General features: G+C 44.6%; 1 protein-coding gene across 6 annotated transcripts in view; it reads left to right on the plus strand.

Moving 5' to 3' along the window:
• The window catches only part of KATNIP (katanin interacting protein), a 192,162-nt gene that overhangs the window by 67,779 nt on the left and 105,475 nt on the right, over window positions 1–18,908 (plus strand). For all 6 annotated transcript variants that reach the window (XM_059896806.1, XM_059896810.1, XM_059896807.1 and 3 more), the window contains exon 6: window positions 1,609–1,740. In XM_059896806.1, the coding sequence (XP_059752789.1) occupies window positions 1,609–1,740 (132 nt within the window). The remainder of the gene's footprint in view (window positions 1–1,608; window positions 1,741–18,908) is intronic.

An 18,908-nucleotide genomic window follows, 5' to 3' on the forward strand; every position in this document is an offset into this window, starting at 1 on the left:
GGTCGGGAGAACAGCATGAGCAAAGGCACAGAGGTGGGAGATTTTGGGGCCCAGGCGAGAGTCAGGACTCTGTCACAAACAACATAAATCCTATTCGTGTTGGCTTAAGCAAAAGAGAGGAAGCTTCAGCAATGTCTTCCTTCAGGCATGGCTGGATCCAGGGGTTCTGAACAAATCCACCAGGACTCTGCTTCACTCTCTCAGCTCTCTTTATCTCTGTGGAAGGGGCATGATGGTCCCCAGCAGCTCCTGGGGTGCCTCCCTGTAGCTTAGCACCCCTGTAGGAAGAGAGCACCTCCTCCCACAGCTGTAGCAGGAGTCCTGGGGCTACTGTCATTGGCTGCCGTAGGTCCATTCCCATCCCTGAACCGCTGGCCAGGCGTATTGTGAGGGATGGAGTGGGCTGATTGGCCAGACCTGAGTCACATTCCCACCCTCCCTTGGGCCACATGTGGACTGAGTTGGGGAGGGAAATGGGGCCTGGAGGAAAATGAGGGAGACCTTTCCTGCAGGCTGGGGAATGGATGCTGGGCTGAAAAAGCTGCAGATACTCGGGGTACAGGAAGCAATTTTGCTTGGCCCAGGTGTCAGGTGTGTGAACGTATGTGTGGGAGTCAATGCGGGAAAGATCGGTTGGGGCCGTGTTGTAGAGACCTTCACATGCCAGGTATACACCATTTAGGGTACAGGTCTGGCTCCTAAAGCAAGGACATCCAAATACTGGCTTAAACAACATGAAAGTTGATGTTAGCGGTGGGCAGTCACCTTGCTCCGAGAGTTCACGGAGGAACCCCAGCACAACCTCTTTTGTCACTCCAGCATCCCCCAGCTGTCACCCCCTCCCCGCAGTCCTCAGCAGCTTGCTGCCACCTCCTCATTCCAGTCGGCAGGAAGAGGGGCAGGGCAAGGGGGGGCTCTCCCCTTCCCTTTCCGGGCGCAACCTCAAAGGTGTACGTGCCCCTCTCACCCACCCACACATCACGGGCCAGAACGTGTTCACCTGCTCCCTCCCAGCCGCAGGGGATGCTGGGAGCACCACTTGCACATCCGGAGACGCAGTACAAGAGAGAAAGGGGAGACGGACATTCCGGGGACAGCCTGTGGGCTGCCACGCCAGGCCAAAGGATGGGTTTCCTAAAGAATGATCCAGGGAGTGCTAGGAGGAAGAGGCCCCACCGCTCAGTTTCCATGGCCCCAAAAGTTTGGGGTATGTTCCATCTGTATTCTGTTTTAGGATATCCACAGTGTGTGTGGAGGAGGGGGTGAGGGGGCCATTAAAGGCCCTGAGAAGTCCTGGCCCAAAACCCGGGCTTTCCTAAACTTATTTAGATCACAAAGCCCATTTGGGGAAGTTCTACCAATAAGTTATTTTAAACCAAAAAAATTACTGAAAAATTCTACTGAACACTCTTTGGGCAGTAAGAACCAGTAAAGACTTGAGTGGAAGTGGCGTGACCCATCCAGCTGGCCTTCCCGGGATGACGCCGGGCCAGGTGCACCCCGACCTGACTGCTGTCATGTGCAGCGAACCCCTGCAGTGCTTGCCCCTCGGAGGAAACAAGAGGTTCGTTTCACCATATCTGAAACGGTCTGACTTTTTGTGTATAGAAATCTGTGCAGATCAGAACGGAAGCTGGCCCGCGGCTCCACATCGAGCCTCCTCTGGACTATTCTGAAGATTGTGAGCCACGTGGGGGTGTGACTGTCAAGGCAGAGGCTGCTTCTGGGGATCGTCCACAGGTAGGACTGGCCTCAGCTCGGGGCTATAGCGGCTCTCGGGGGCGCTTTCTAACAGTTACTTACTCCTTCCTTTGCGAGCCCTTGCCTTCCTTCACTCTTGCATTTATTTCCCGCACTTTAACAAGCAGACAAATCTTGTGCTAGATGCTCTGCTAGGGACCCGGTGTCCAAAGGTCAGCAAGGCTGGTGTCTGACCCAAAAGAGGCAAAATCATATAATCTCTTTACCGCAAGAGGGAGCTGAGAGGTGGGGCAGGGCATAGCGGGACCAGGAGGGAGAGTATCTAGGAAGGCTTCCTGGAAGGAGTGACATTTACCTGGTTCCTAAAAGCTGGGTAAGAGTGTGAGGGCCAGGGAGGTAAGGGTAGGTAAGCCGAGCTGATATTCAGCCTGTCCACACCTGTATGCCTAAACCTGTTGTTAAATATTTTGAATATCCGCGCCCCCTCCCCCTCCTGCCACGGCACCAGAAACCACACATGGAAACACCCAGAGGCCCTGTGTAGCCGTAGCTCAGAGTCCCTGGCCGTGTAGCAACTCACAGGGTTGACCATGGGGTGTTTCATTCCCCTTCCTCAAATTGTCATTTCATTTCTGAAATCCTTGGAATTGCAACAGTAAACCCCAGCCTCCCATTCAACAAGCATTTGTTGGGTACCGACTTTTGAGCATCAGGCTCTGTCCTAGGCACCAGAGATGCAGAAATGAACAAAACTGACAAGGGGCCTATTCTTTTTTTTTTTTTTTTTTTTTTTAAAGACTATTTTTCGAGGGGATGATTTTTTTTTTTTTAATAGCTACTTTATTATTTATTTATTTATTTTTGTTTGTGTTTGGGTCTTCGGTTCGTGCGAGGGCTTTCTCTAGTTGCGGCAAGCGGGGGCCACTCTTCATCGCGGTGCGGGGACCGCTCTTCATTGCGGTGCGCGGGCCTTTTCACTATCGCGGCCCCTCCCGTTGCGGGGCACAGGCTCCAGACGCGCAGGCTCAGTAGTTGTGGCTCACGGGTCCAGCTGCTCCGTGGCATGTGGGATCTTCCCAGACCAGGGCTCGAACCCGTGTCCCCTGCATTAGCAGGCAGATTCTCAACCACTGTGCCACCAGGGAAGCCCAAGGGGCCTATTCTTAAGCAACTCACGTTCCTGAGGGAGAGACAGACAATAAAGAATAAAACCAAGAAATAAATAATGCGATTTCAGGTATTGATATGTTCTAGGGAAAAAAAACAGAAAGGGGAGATGGGACAGCCAGGAGATCAGACAGCATGGGAGAGAGGGAACATTAGACGGTAGAGAGGGAAGGAACACCTCTCTCAGGTATGATGTTTCAGCTGAAACTTGATGGATAAGAAGGAGCCGGCTTTGGAGCCAGCAATGGGAAAAGCATTCCAGACGGAGGGAACAGCGAGCACGGATGACCTGAGGCTGGGCTTGTTCAAGGGCGCATGATGTAGACATGATGTGAGCCAAGGGGCGTTAGAAGGTGATGAGGTTGGTGGGGCAGAGGGGCACACCAGGCAGGGGTGGGGATGGAGAGTTGAATTTTATTTCAAGGGCATCGCTTTTATAATTAGAATGAGTGTGTAAATTATCTCCATGGTTATATACGAGCTAAATTTTAGAGAGGAGGCAGAGTCAAGTTGCTAAGCCAGTCCTGCCCCATTTGCCAGAATGAGATTGTTCAGCCGTGGACCCGGGCTGCAGATTCCAGAGCCTCACCAGGAAGACAGACTTCCTTCCGCATGTGCCTTCTGTACCAAAAACCTGCTTTTCTGAAACAAAAATGACTCAAAAAGGAGATGGGAATGTCACCCAGGAAACATTCCTCTGATCACCATTGCATGTTGGTGTTTCCTTCTTTGCTTGTAAAGGAAGGACAACTTAAGGAGCAGGGGATCACTTTGTTTCACATTCTGGCTGCAAAAAATCTGAAAGTTAATTGCAAATTTTTGTCTTCCTGGAAAAAAAAAGTCCTTTTCTATGGAAGGACCCAAAGACCTTGTTTCCTTAAAAACAGTCCATAGGAATGGGATTTTTACAGTGGGCAAAATCGTGGACTTTATTGCCCTCAACACCCACCTCCCACACAACGCAGACACACAGACAGACACACACACACAGACACACACATGCTTTTGAATCAGCCAAAAGGTTCTCTGCTCAGGATCAGTCTGTGCAAACAGCCCTCAGCTTCCCTTAGGGAGGCTGGTTTGAAGCCAAGTTCAGTCTGTTGGCAACGCTAGCCCCGTCCCCTGTCTCAGAACGCAGGCATGCCCTTCAAGCAAGAGGCATGCTCGTCCTCTCCTCCTTTGGCCATTTGGCACCCCCTGTTAATTGAACATATACAGTATTCCTTCTCTTGCAAGCTTCCAAGCTCCCTGCAACACCACGCAGCCTGTCCCGCACAAGCTATTAAGCTCCATTAGCATTCCTGTGTGAGCGTGCTCTGAATCAGCATCTCCCTGCTCACCCACACTTAATTTTCTCCACCGTGAGTGCCTGATTGTATGTCTTCCTTCCCTTTTTCTCCCCATCTTGAGGGGGCACTCCGTAAGCCTTCACAGTCAATTTCCCCTTGGAGTTATTTTCCTGCTAAGTGAAAGAGTGAAATGGCCATGCCAGTTTTCGGCAAAGGCAGAAGCCTTAAGAGATGCAATCTGACAGAGAAGGAAAAATAATGCCTGGCTAAATATACTCAGCCCCCCCTCACACTGTTTGCAAGTGCAGTCTGAAATGGAGCAAAAGGAATTGCTGCCCGCATGTGTACTTTTCATCTGACCTTCACTGTTGAAACACACCAGCCTTTTTGCCTTCCATCAGATCCTTAGTGAACTTCAATTTCTTGGCACTCTGAGTTCACAGACCAGCATATGCAGGCATGTTCTGTTGGCCTTCACCCCCGTTGACTGTGCCTTTTTAAAAGATGTGAATTACTAGCTGACATTTAAGAATCAGGAGAGTTCATGTCAAAATCTGAATTGGGGGTTTCTCTTGAAAAGTCGAAAGATTTAGGAATTACATTCTTAAATGACAGCCGCGAGTGGAGCTGAGGGGTAGCTGTCTCCTTAGACAAGTGTGTGCTGCATGTACCACAGTCCCCACCATGTCCCAGGCACCATCTAGACGCTGAAGCTAAAACAGACAAGTACATAATATGCCAGCAGGTGATCGGGCTTATAAGAGAACTAGGGCAGTAAGGGGCTAGAGGATGTGGGCAGAGGCTGCCGTGTGATATGGGAGGACGGGGCTTACCCTTGATGAGGTGCTGTGTGAGGACCTCGAGGAAGCCAGGGAGTGAGTAGGTAGAGAAGAGCTTCCACACACACGGAGCAGCAGGTGCAGAGGCCCCGAGGAGGGAGGACAGCAGGGAGGCCGGTGTGGCTGGAGGTGAGTGAGCAAGGGGACGAGGAAGAGGGGGTGAGGCCAGAGACACAGCCAAGGCTTAGATGGCATCGGGCTTTGAGGGCTGCGCTAGAGGTGAGGGATTCTACTTTGAGTCAGAGGAGAAGCCATCGTAGGGTTTTGTAAGCCACTGTAGCTTAACAACTCCAGGGAAAGGAGGACACCTCTTTCTTTCCAGAGAGTTCTGCCTAAGTGCCAGGTCTTGGTTATGTTGGCTTGCCTTAGTGTATGTGTTACAGTGGATAATAAGGCTCCATTTAAATGCTTTCGGCTCCATTTAGGGACCAGGAATGAAAGTACACATTTTTTTCTATTATTAAGGTATCCTTTTTTTCCTGACAATGCATGATCAATGTTAAAAATTCAAATGATAACAAAGAAAATAAAAGTCCTCTCATAATCCCACTGCCCCAGAGATCAGTGCTGTGAATAGGTGAGTATATAACCATCCAGACTAAAAATTGCATATATTCATTATATTCCTTGAAAGTATATATTCATTATATCCAAGATGAGATAGTTGATCTGGAATGTTCCAGTCCTGGCCTGTTCCCAATGAGTGGTATTTTCTGCGTTTAGTTATCTTTTCAGTCCCTGAGAGCATGACAGGTGATGGGAAGAAGATTGGCCCACTCCGGCATCTTCTGGAATACCTTCTCTGAGTTTTTCTTTCCATTGTGTAGATCCTGGAGTGGCGTGAATTGGATATTTGGCCACAATTACAATTCAATGTTTTGAAGTCATTGTTACTTGCTGACACATATAACAACTAAAGACCTGTCTTAACCCGTGTGCCACCAGCAGGGCTGCCACATGTGGACTCTGCTGTGGTCCATGACGGCTCACCCACCTGTCGGTACTGTTTGGAGAAATTAATGAAATTTGAAAGTCATATTATATTAGAAAATAATACTGTATTGATGTTAAATTTCCTGAATTCGGTAATTATATTGTGGTTATGTAAGAAAAGGTCCCTGTTCTCATGTTTCTGAGAATTGGTGAAGAATTGGTGAATATAGGTGATGGGTATTTGGGCATTCATTATACCCTTCTATTATACTATGCTGATAAATTTTCTATGGGTTTTACATTTTTTCAAACCAAGTTTTTAAGAAGCTAGTACATTAAGGAGGAGATAAGCTGCTTCAGTAGAGCTAAGCATCAGCAAAGGAAGAAATAGAAAAAAGTAAAAAAAAAAAGAGAGACCTAGTTTAAAAAGCTTAGTAGGATTGTATTGATGTCAGTTTCTGGACTGTGCTATTGTGCTGTTGTTATACGGGATGTTACCATGGGGGAGACTGGATGAAGGGTACATGGGATGGCTCTGTATTGTCTGCAGTTAGCTCAAAACACAAAGTAAAAAGCTAACTAAATAAAAGAAACACAAATGTCCAGGTCATATCATCCAGAGGTTTTGATTCTGATTCTGGATTCAGACTCAGACATGGTTCCTCTGTTTCAGTGCCCCATGTGACTGTAATTTGCAGCAATGTTTGAGAAACACCATTATAAGGAAAAGATAGAGCCATGGATCTTAAAATTTGATATACACAAGAATCACTAAGGTCCATCGACAGATGAATGGATAAAGAAGATGTGGCACATATATATACAGTGGAATATTACTCAGCCATAAAAAGAAATGAAATTGAGTTATTTGTAGTGAGGTGGATGGACCTAGAGTCTGTCATACAGAGTGAAGTAAGTCAGAAAGAGAGAAACAAATACCGTATGCTAACACATGTATATGGAATCTTAAAAAAAAAAAAAAAAAAAGGTTCTGAAGAACCTAGGGGCAGGACAGAGATAAAGATACAGACGTAGAGAATGGACTTGAGGACATGGGGAGGGGGAAGGGTAAGCTGGGACAAAGTGAGAGAGTGGCATGAACATATATACACTACCAAACGTAAAATAGATAGCTAGTGGGAAGCAGCCACATAGCACAGGGAGATCAGCTCGGTGCTTTGTGACCACCTAGAGGGGTGGGATAGGGAGGAGATATGGGGATATATGTATACGTATAGCTGATTCACTTTGTTATAAAGCAGAAACTAACATACCATTGTAAAGAAATTATCCTCCAATAAAGATGTTTAAAAAAATAAAAGGGAAAAGTAAATAACAACAACAACAACAAAAAGAATCACTAAAGAGATATATATATATATATATATATATTTTTTTTTTTTTTTTTGGCCCGTGCTGGGTCTTAGTTGCGGTACGCGAGATCTTTGTTGTGGCATGTGGGATCTTTAGTTGTATCTTGCGGGCTCTAGTTCCCTGACCAGGGATTGAACCCGAGTCCCCTGCATTGGGAGTGTGGAGTCTTAACCAGTGGACCACCAGGGAAGTCCCACGATATTTTTTTAAATGCATATTTTAGGTCTAATTTTTATGCTAAGAGAGTTGTTTACAGGAGGCAGCACAGTTTTAAACAGATGAACTCCTGGGGATTCTGAATCAGAAGGTCTGAAGATTAGAGTCTCTCTCAAATGGAAGGAAAGTTTTCGAGATCATTTGGACTTTGTGGCTTTGATTTGGGGACTATAAAAGGAAGAAATGTTAATATTGGAAGTCAAAATCTCATATGTCAGATAAAATTAAGATAACTGTAAAGTAAAAAGCAAAATAAAATAACAACAAAAATCCAGAGGTTCACAAAAGCCAGAAAGGGATGAGAGGGGGCTCTTCCCTTGTCTTCAAACCGTATCCTGTACTTCTGGAAACTCGGGTAGGAGAGGATGTCACTTAATAAATGAAAGATACAAAAGCATAATAGCTCCTGGCAATATCTCCTGTATTATAGATCAATTTCTATCCAGAATATTGATTATTCGTATTAAGAAAAGACTAAATTATGTTTAATATACATACTCTTTTAAGAAGACAAGGAAGTCTTATCTATTTTAGAAATACTTTCATTTTAAATTATTTTATTTAGGTTTTTGACTATTTAAAGGGGTGAATTTTAGATAAATAGAAAATTCATTTTATATTATTAAGGCATTATTGTATTAAGAAAATAAATATGCACCCTTCATACTTGGCTTTCTCACTTCGGTCACATTCAAAATATGTCGCACATCCAAAATAGGTCTCAAACTTGAGGGAAAAAAATTCAGAAAAAATAGGGGCAGGTAAGAGAGGATTTCTTATTAGTTACGACTTGAAAAAGTTATGCTTAAATTCAAGATAAGGGTAGAAATATAGTGATAAATGGAAGAGGATATATCCAAAGGGGAGGGTTTGGACCCGTGACCTCAAGGGCCAGCTTCAGCTCATGGGCGTGTTTCATTGGCTGGTCTGGTGTTGTGCTATAATCATTATTGTTGCTGTTTTAGGGGGTTGGCCAAACTGGAAAAAATCCGAACGAACTTTTTGGCCAAACCAATATTTTGACTTAGAAAACTTTTATTCAAGAGCACGCACCCTTCACTCTGCCTTAGTCCTCACCTCTCCCTGTTGTCTGACACTGTGTCTCCCATTGCTGTTTCACACGACATTACATTTTCTGAAGATGTAGGGAGCTTGTGGCTCCTGTTTTAGGGAGGAAAAAGAACTAGTAACTGTGACTCAGCAAGTCTGGAGAGGGTAGTTTGAGCTTTTCTATAAACTCTCTGGGGACTTGGCTAAGTCACACTCTTTTGGAGCCCCATTTCCTCCCCTACAACAAAAAGGGATAGATTAGATATGTCCTGTGCCTGTCAGCTCTGAAATCACACATCCTAGGGGGAGTTTATAGGTGTTCCCATATCGTAAAATCCACAAGAACAGAGGACACGTGGTAGTTCATGGAGCCCTCCACTCATCAAGGACCATTTCTGGAGGCTGTTTGCAAGTTACATATTTAGGGCTTGAAACACCCTTCCCCCCCATCCCAGATCTAAGCTTATGACGGCATAGACATGTGCCATCCCTTGCCTGCCGTGTCTCTGGTCCCTAGAAAAGTGCCTGGCGTAGAGTTAGTTTGCAAATCTTTGTTAAGCAAGTGAATTGGGTAGTTGATTGATTGAATCAATGAGCTAGTGTGGCAGAGATGTTGATTAGGCACCCTGGCCAGCCCACACATAGCTGAGTTCAGTTATCACATCGCTAAGTTATAATTATGATGACAGTATTTTCCAAACTATGAATCAGGACACATAATCTGACAAAGAATTTCTGTGCTACTTGGGGTAGAAGTGTCAGTTTGGGAGATGTAGCTTGGATTCTGAAATACTGGGATTTCTGGCAGAGGGTGCTAATTAAAATGAATATTTTAAGTGACATTAGTGAGGGGGGTGGGGGGAGGTACCAAGGATGGCACTTGGCCTGGGTGTCAGGGCATGGTAGAAAGTAGAGGGGATGTAGGGAACAGTCTCTACACAGCTCAGCTGACTGTCATCATAGGGGTCCGGTGGCGCCAGGCTTTCTAATTTCAAGAGAAGCCAAGTATCTGGGCTTGTCTGTGTTCGATTTCTCCCATTTTTTTTATATCGGTAACTAATTCACGATTTTCTATGAACCAAACAAAATGTGCCTGCTGGCCAGATTTGGTCTTCAGACCACCAGCTTGCAACTTTTGATTTAGACAATGAAAGCTTTGTTGCTCCTGACAAGAGAAGAGGAAGAGGTTTTTTCCTTTCCAGTGACACTTGAGTTAGCCCCTCTGGTACCCAGAGCCATCAGGGGCATGGCGTCCTGAATGTACCCAGAGATGCCCAGCTGGATAGCTCAGACCAAAGGACCACCTGGCTAATGACATTAGGAAAGCCCCTGAGCAGGTAGGTCAGACAGCACAAAGCCAGCTGAGCAGGAATAATTCAGTGATGAGCTTGAATGATTTGTGTGGAATGATGCTGAACAAGCACTAAATACCCATAAAATACAGGTCCAGAACTGAGAGATGTAGTAATCCTTTCACTTAATAGAGCATTCCTGTAAGTGAAGATACTGGATGGTATTTGACTTCCTAAAGCATCCTTTTCAATCTTAATGAACATTTTAAATGATCTCTGAATCAATACCGGAATAAATAATCTTTTTTATTTCTTGCATTTATAGTCTACTTAGAATTTCTTAGGTATTTTCACATTATTTTGTCACTTTATATAACATCTAATACATGAGTGATTTCTCATTAGAAAAGATTCAAACAATTAAGAAGTAAACTGAGTAAAATAGGAAAAGCTCTCTCTACCACCCAGACAAACCAGGCCCAGCTTTCAGTTCTATTGAGCATGCATACTTTATTTATTTTGTCATTCATTCACTCATTCATTTACTGTTTTCTATTTCAGTTCATTTCTGCTTTTATCTTGATTCCTTCCGTAAACTTTTTGGTTTAATTTATTGCTTTGATTCTCCCCCCACCACCATCCCATAACCTAGCTTCTTACTTTAAATGCTTAATTACCTTATTTTCAGTCTTGTTTTCTAATACAGCAATTTTAAGCCTATAAATTTTCCTCTGAATACTGCTCTGTCCTTATCTCACAAATTTTGCATGTATGTAATGTTTTCATTGTCATTTACTTCTTTTGGTTTGTGATTTTAGGGATTTTTTTCTCTTTATTTAGAAGAGTTTTACAAATGTTCTAAGTAGAGAGTTTTTGTCTAGCTTTCTGTGTTAATTTCTAATTTTACTACATTATGGTTAGAGGTTGGTCTGTTTGATTTCTGTTGTTTTGGAAGTTTTTTAAATATTTATTTATTTATTTATTTATTTATGGCTGTGTTGGGTCTTCGTTTCTGTGCGAGGGCTTTCTCTAGTTGTGGCAAGCGGGGGCCACTCTTCATCGCGGTGCGCGGGCCTCTCACTATCGTGGCCTCTCTTGTTGCGGAGCACAGGCTCCAGAATGCGCAGGCTCAGTAATTGTGGCTCACGGGCCTAGTTGCTCCGCGGCATGTGGGATCTTCCCAGACCAGGGCTCGAACCCATGTCCCCTGCATTGGCAGGCGGATTCTCAACCACTGCGCCACCAGGGAAGCCCTGTTTTGGAAGTTTTTGAGACTTTGTGGTCTACCAGATAATTTTTATGAATGCTCTATGGTATTTCAAAAGAATAATCATTCTCTTTTTGGTATAAAGTTCTCAGTATATCTATTAAAGCAAGCTATTAATTATGTTACTTAACCAGGCAATTATGTATGTCCCAGTATAGTCCCAGACCACCTATATCAGAATCACTTTGGCTTCTTATTAAAAACGTAAATTCTCATACCCCGTTCAAAGATATAGAGCTGGGTTTACAGGGGGCATGGAGTGCTCAGAATCTGCATTTTTAATAGGACTCCCAGAAAATTCTTATGCTCATTAGCAAACCACTGCAATAGAGCCCTAATTAATTTTTGTCTGTTTAATCTGGGTGATTTCTGTGAACTTATCAATATTCCCTTATATTTCTCTGTTTTTGCTTTATACATTTCAAATCTGTCATTGTATACATATAGAGTCAAGATGTTTTCTGACAGGTTGTTTAATCCATATGAATATATCAGTATCATTCTCTTTGTCCCATTTAAAGTGCTAGGTGGGCCTTTTCAGTCTAAAGGCTTATGTCTTTCTTTAGCATTGGAAAATGTTCATTTATTATTGTTGTTATTATTTTCCATTGTTTCTGTTCTATCCTCTGGATCTTCTCTTGGACAAATGTTGGCCCAGATCTTCAAGTCTCTTAATTTTTCTTTCATATTTTTCTTTTTGTCTTTTTTTTTTTTTTTAAAGAAATCTCCATTTTAATTTTTATTTATTTATTTATGGCTGTGTTGGGTCTTCGTTTCTGTGTGAGGGCTTTCTCTAGCTGTGGCAAGTGGGGGCCACTCTTCATCGTGGTGCGCGGGCCTCTCACTATCGCAGCCTCTCTTGTTGCGGAGCACAGGCTCCAGATGCGCAGGCTCAGTAGTTGTGGCTCACGGGCCCAGCCGCTCCGCGGCATGTGGGATCTTCCCAGACCAGGGCTCGAACCCGTGTCCCCTGCATTGGCAGGCGGATTCTCAACCACTGCGCCACCAGGGAAACCCCTTTTTGTCTTTTTATACTGTGTCGAATGTGAAATTGTTTGGCTTGAATTTCTAGCACATTTAACTTGTCACCTTCTAGCTCTTTCTGTACTTAGTTTATCTTTTTCAAAATGTTAATGATAAAATTAAAACTTGAGATCTCTAGCTGTTTCTTTTTCATGGCTGAAATGTCCTCTTAAATCTCTCCAGGGATATTAATTTTCAGGATTCTAAAGTCTTCCTCTGCTTATTCTATTAACTCTCTTTCATTGGGTGTTTGTTCTTTTGTTAATTAAATTTTGTGCCAATCTTCAGAGTTTTGGTTTTCCCAAATGTTTGGTCATTCTCAGTTGTCTGCTCATCTTTGTATTTGAGAATCCTACTTCTTCTGCCTGTTCTATTTAATATAACCTGACCTTGATGTTGGTTGGGGCACAACATGCTCCTGGAGGCTGTGTGCCTTAGCTCCTCTTCCAGGTATGGGAACTCCTAGTCTACTTCGGGGAAAACGACCTCCTGGAGCATTGCCCACATCCAAGCATCAGCCTGTGTGCACTTAATACAGCTGGGGAGGGGCCAGCAGCCCTAAAAGCAGCCCCCAGTGAATGCCCCAGGGCTTCCTCTCACTCCACCTTGACTCTGGACTCAGCTACACACACACACACACACACACACACACACACAGAAACGCACTCACAATTCCTTGTATGGAAAATTTTACTGCCCTTGTTTTGGTCCATAGTTTCCTCTGCTTTTACTGCTTCATAGATGTGATCTCTGCTCTCTTGCCTTTCAGGAATTCCTCAAAATTTCTAGTGATCCAGCAGCATTCTGTGTTGTTTGGTCTCTATCCTGCCATCCCTATCCGATTTCCTTCTCTTGATCTTTCAGCCACCCTCCCACCCCTGCTCTGGACAGGCTCAGGTGAGGCCGCCACAGCACACTGATGCCACAGGGTTTGCCCAGGGCCTCATAGCCAGGAAATGGTACCTTTCTGCTTCCTGAGTCTGTGCTCTTTCTCTTATATCACTCCACTCCTTAAGACAAGGATGGCTTTTTTCTTCATAATAATGGACATTTGAGACTGAACTCTAGGGGGCTTCATAAATAAATTTAGCTTTGAATGAAAATCAGTGAAAGAAAATCCAAGGTTGAAAGGGGGCAGCAAGAAAGTAGCAGAAAACCAAAAACATCGCACAGGTACTTGAAGCTCAGATAAAACTCATACTATCCTAGCCACAGTTCCATCAGAATTGATGTAGGGAAATGCGATTTAAAAAATACACAGCGTGGACCCTATAGTTAGAGCTCAAGTCACTTTATTCTGGGAAGTTTGCGATCTAGATGCCACCAGGCTTGAGGTGTGGACTGGTAAGCCTCAGATGTGGGTTCTTGACACTCGTTATATTTGTAATTTCTTATGGAATGGCTGTCTTTGTTGCCAGATTATAAATTCCATGAGAACAGGGACTCTGTCTTATTCATCACTCTATCCCTAGCACTTAGCAATCTGACCTGCTTATGGGGACACATATATGGTCCCTGTCTTATTCATCACTCTATCCCTAGCACTTAGCAATCTGACCTGCTTATGGGGACACATATATTCAACAATAAATGAATGAATGAAAAGAAAGACAGATTAGTTAATTAACCCCTCATTGCAGGGTAAAAATCATTTCTGGGTCAGACAGTTTAATATATGTAAAATGGCTCATATAAGGCAATAGGAGTTGGTGGGAATTATTGCAACTAACAGGGCATGCAAAACCCACTTTTATAAAATTGCCAATCAAATGAGGACATCATTGGGGGTTCGCTGCATGTCCATGACCTCTACCGCAGAAACTGCTGCTTCCTCTTGAGGACTCAAAGTATCCAGTGTGGCTTCATGGGCTAAACATCTGATACTCTTGTAGGCAGTGTCAATAGGGTCTGAGAGATAGAAAAGAATATGCTGTCATCTCAATGTTAAATTTTCTGTAAAAACTAGACCTCTGTTAGAGCAATCACGAAACACTAATTCATAGCTATTATCTCATTGCATCCCTTCCACAAACTTGTCAGGTTGTCAGGGAACATTTTCCCACATGAGAGGTGGGGGCTTGAGGCTCAGAGACTTGCCTGGGGACACAGGACGGCTGGAGTCGGGCCTGGAACCCACACCCAGAACTTAGACCAAGCTGTTCCCTTTTCTAAGTGGAGTTAGAGGTTTAATGCTTCATCCACTAACACCGAACACATGCTTTAACACATTTAGTGGCCTCATGGCAGCTTTGTGTCGAACGCTCTTACGGGCAGGTGTCATCAATTTCGTGGAAGCCAATGGGTGATCACAGAGCACCTGACTTTCATCTCGCTCTAGAGACCACTGGCTTCCAATGCATTGATGCCAGGCAGGGAATAAACGTGGGCACGGAATGAAAAACCTGGACTTTGGAGTCAGACAGTCCTTCATCCAAACCCTGGCTCTGCCCTTGCTAGCCACATGACCTGGGGCTGCCATTTAAGTGCCCTGAACCTATAAGATAAGGATACCTACACACAGGGGTGGTGGGAGGCTGCAGGGAGATGAGGGGTGTCGAGGGGTTAGCCTGGTGCCTGATATGTAGCAAAAGCTTTGTAATCGGCAGCTGCTGCCATTGTTGGTATTACAGTTGTGGTTGCTATTGTTGCAGACATTTCATGTGCTATGGTGACCCGGTTTTGCTCTTTTCCTAGCCCAGCAGAAAAGAGGAAGATCAGGCATGTACGGCACTAATCCACTGACCATGACACCTCGGCTGCGTTTTAGTCACTGGTCCAGCATCCTTCCTTCCCTTGCCTCCTCCCTGGCTCTCTAGCAAGAAGGCCAATTTGTATACAGTCCCATCATCTGCTCCCCACCTGTGGTATTTGCAGCCTGGCCTTCATGAAGAAGGCTTTCTGTTGAAAGGGCTTGAACTGAACATTTTAAGGGCTGAGCATTGAAATTGCATATAACAGGGTTTTAAAGCAAAGCTATAAAGTAAGTTTTCACAGAGCTTTTTCTGGATGACAGCTTCAAAGCAACTGGTAGATGCCCTAGCAGGGTATCCCTTTGAAGTATCGGCAGGTTGGCTTTCAAAGCGACCAACCCAAGGTCCTCATCTTTCCAGGTGGAAAGGATTTGAACAGCTTTCTCGAGGGAATGTGGCTACTTAGTTCATCTCCCCTTTGCCCCTGGAACAGATGGTTTTAGATCTCGTGGGCATTATAAGGGCCTAGGTTCTTAAAGTGTGCTCACCCAGTGTAAGCAAATGTATTATTTTCCTCTGTGAACAAGATAGCAGTAATGCAGAATCTAGGCTTCTTTTATATATATATTTATAGTAAATACAATTATGGCATTTAAATTTGCATTAATTTGCCAGAAGCAAAACCAAATTGAAACAGAATTATTGAAATTCAGATTTCTTTATCACAAGAGAGATTTCTTAAAACATCCCGTCCGTTTAATAAATTATGAACAAAATATTAAGAGGTCGGAGTTGCCATTTTTTAAAACCCTGTTGTTTCCATTTAAGATGGCTATGAATTGACTGATCTGCTATGGAAAATGAGGCCAGGGTGCACCCACACTGCCTGCCCTCTTCTGGTTTTTGTGAGCTTAGCTAAGAGCTTAGGTTTAGAACATTACATTTTGGTCCATAACCCAGATACGCACAATTGTCTAATACAGTTGACCCTTAAATAACACGGGTTTGAACTGCATGGGTCCACTTGTACGCGGGGTTATTGTCAATAAATGTAGTTCCTGTATTTTCATTTTACAGATCTTTAAGTATGGGGAAAAGTTTGTGTTCGGTTAGAGATCACAATATGCGAAATCAAAAGAACTAGGGTGTGAGTCCTCTTCTCTCCAGACTGCTTCAGCTTCCTGCCCTTGCATGAGCCATTTATCAGTTCCTTTGCTTTTGAGGCAGAGACAGGAGTACATGGATCTTCGACTGCATGGGGGGCAGGGCCCCAGTCCCCGTGTTGTTCGAGGGTCACTTGTATTTCTTTAGTCGCTAAGCGTCTTCAGTGTTCACCATTAGACCTTTTATCATAGGGTCTCCTGGTCTGTGTTCTTTTTTTTGATTTTACTTTTCATTGTTTGGATTTTGTCCTCTGGAGGTTTTTTCTGAGAAGGACTTATGGGTGCTATATTTATATTACCGGAATGTCTCCCTGTTGAGATTGGTGGCTTGTTACTTTTAAATCTGGACCCCTTGAGTGGATACAGTAAGTTAGACGCGGCTCCATCATCTCCCTCTTTTGGTTCCAGGGCTAGAGATCAGTGACCATCAGACAACTGGCCGTTCAGGGTCCTCCACACCACTGTTGCTACCACTCCTATATGGAATTTATTTATTTTCAGGAGTAAGGATTTAAACATAAATGTAAATACCTGATTTTTTTCTATTTATAAAATGGAAAACATGCTTATAATAAAAAATTAAGTAAAACAAAGCAGAAAACAAAGTCCCCATCATGCCACCCCAGAGAGAATATTGTTAAGAGTTCGATGTTTCCAGACTTTTTGTATGCCTATATGTATACATACTAATATAATAATTTTTTAAAAAATCAGATTTATACTATATGTACATTTTCCAACATGCTTCTCTTTACTTAAGCATATATCTTGTTGTCTTTCTGAATAAGTGCATGAGACCTACCTCATTCTCTGTAAGGGTTGCCTGGGGCTCCGTCAACGCCTGCTCTATTAGTAATTTAACCCAGCTCTTACTAATGAACATGCCGGTCATTCTCTTTCATAAATGATGCCTCAACGATCTTTGCATACTTAAGAATGAAGGGTAAATTCCTAGAAAGGCTGGGGTGAAGGGTATGCACATTATTAATTTCTAGTCAGCCATTTCTGTCATCTTGGCCTCCAAGATACATCTCAAAATGCATCTTCTGTCCCCACCTCTGCTTCCACCTTCCTCTTTACCTGCTACCGCAGGTGCAGCTGTCTGCTGTCTGTCCTGTTTCCATCCTGTCCCCGCCTCTCAAAATCCACTTGGTATCCAAGTGATCTTTATTTTATTTTATTTTTTTTTAATATTGATTGATTGATTGATTGATTGATTGATTGCTGTGTTGGGTCTTCGTTTCTGTGCGAGGGCTTTCTCTAGTTGCGGCAAGCGGGGGCCACTCTTCATCGCAGTGCGCGGGCCTCTCACTATCGCGGCCTCTCTTGTTGCGGAGCACAGGCTCCAGACGCGCAGGCTCAGTAATTGTGGCTTACGGGCCTAGTTGCTCCGCGGCATGTGGGATCTTCCCAGACCAGGGCTCAAACCCGTGTCCCCTGCATCGGCAGGCAGATTCTCAACCACTGCGCCACCAGGGAGGCCCCATAGTGATCTTTAAAAACAGAAATCAGATAATGTTGTATTTCTGCTTAGCACCCTTCGTGACCTCTCATGGTACATCAAAGAAAATCCAGACTCTGCTCTGAGGCCTACAAGGCACTGCCCCTGTGACCCCCTTCCTGCTCCCCGCCCTCCCCTCCCAGTGTGTTTGGTACCCGCTGCCCTCCAGCCATTGCTGCCTCCAGGCTTTTGCCTCTGCTGTTCCTCCTGACACACCTTGTGCCCCAGACATTCACTGGGCGTTTCTTTACCACCCAGCATTCCCTGACCAGCTTTCAACAGGGCTGCCCTCAGCCCACTCACTCTTGGTTCCGTCATCCAGGCAGGCTCTTTCCTTCCCAGTCCTGGCCACATCTGAAATGCCCCTGATTCTTTTTCTTTATGCACTGATTGCCCAAGGCTTCGCCATCTTACTCCCCACCATGACCTCAGCCCTCAACGAAGCGCCTGTAGCACACCTGCGTGTGTGAATAAATGAATGAAAATAGTTGCCGCATCTTCTTCCCCATTGGTTGGACCACAAAAATGAGTCTGTTTTACACTTGGAGAGTCTAGAAGGAGCAGGGAGCTGTGGCTGAGGGCACACGTCACGACTCTGCCACTTAATCACTGTGACGGGTCGGACCAGCTTAAAGGCTCTAGGCCTCAGTCCTCTGACTTGTGGGGACTCCAGAAATTCAGTCTCTTAAAACATGGGGCCACCACAAGGTGAAGGTAATGAAGAGGCTGGAGGGAACCTGCTCAGCTGACCGTGGGTTCTAGAATCCTAATGCCCCATCCAGCTATTTCCTGGAACTGGCAGTGGGTGGTAGCTCCACTCGGCCTTAGACATCAGTGGGGAGGATTCTGGGCCCTGGGACTGACCAAGATTTCCTGGACAATCACAGCAGTCTCCCATCTGGGAATCTCCCAGTTTAGCTGGCATCCATTTTATCATTTTTTTCCACCGTGACTGGGTGAGAATACGGGGTTTGCCCACTGTTTTCTCACCTAGCCTTGCCTCCACCCCTGCAGAACAGAGAACTGAAGATGACCCTATCTGAGATGGGTGGGGTGGACCAAGAACCGGAACCAATTGCTTATCCTGCTGTAACAGGAGTTCACGTTATCATCAAAGCAAGTTTCACTCCACCCATCTATCTTGCAGGGTTATTATGAGGATCAAATGAGGGAGGGAGTTGAAAATGTTTTGTAAAGTACAGAACGTTATTCCGCTGTAAAGGATTACTAGCTTTACCGTCACTGCAGTTGCTGTTAAACAGCAGGCCACCCAGGAACTCAAGTTTCCCCACGGAGGAGCAGTAAATCTGTTCGCCCTCCAACTGCCGACCACAGTCAGACTGTGAAGACATGAGCCATGACTTCAGTCTGGCTTCCGTGAAGGTTGCGTGGATCATGTCAAT

The sequence above is a fragment of the Balaenoptera ricei genome, chromosome 15 (genome assembly GCF_028023285.1).
Source record: "Balaenoptera ricei isolate mBalRic1 chromosome 15, mBalRic1.hap2, whole genome shotgun sequence".
In the NCBI taxonomy this organism is placed as follows: Eukaryota; Metazoa; Chordata; class Mammalia; order Artiodactyla; family Balaenopteridae; genus Balaenoptera; species Balaenoptera ricei.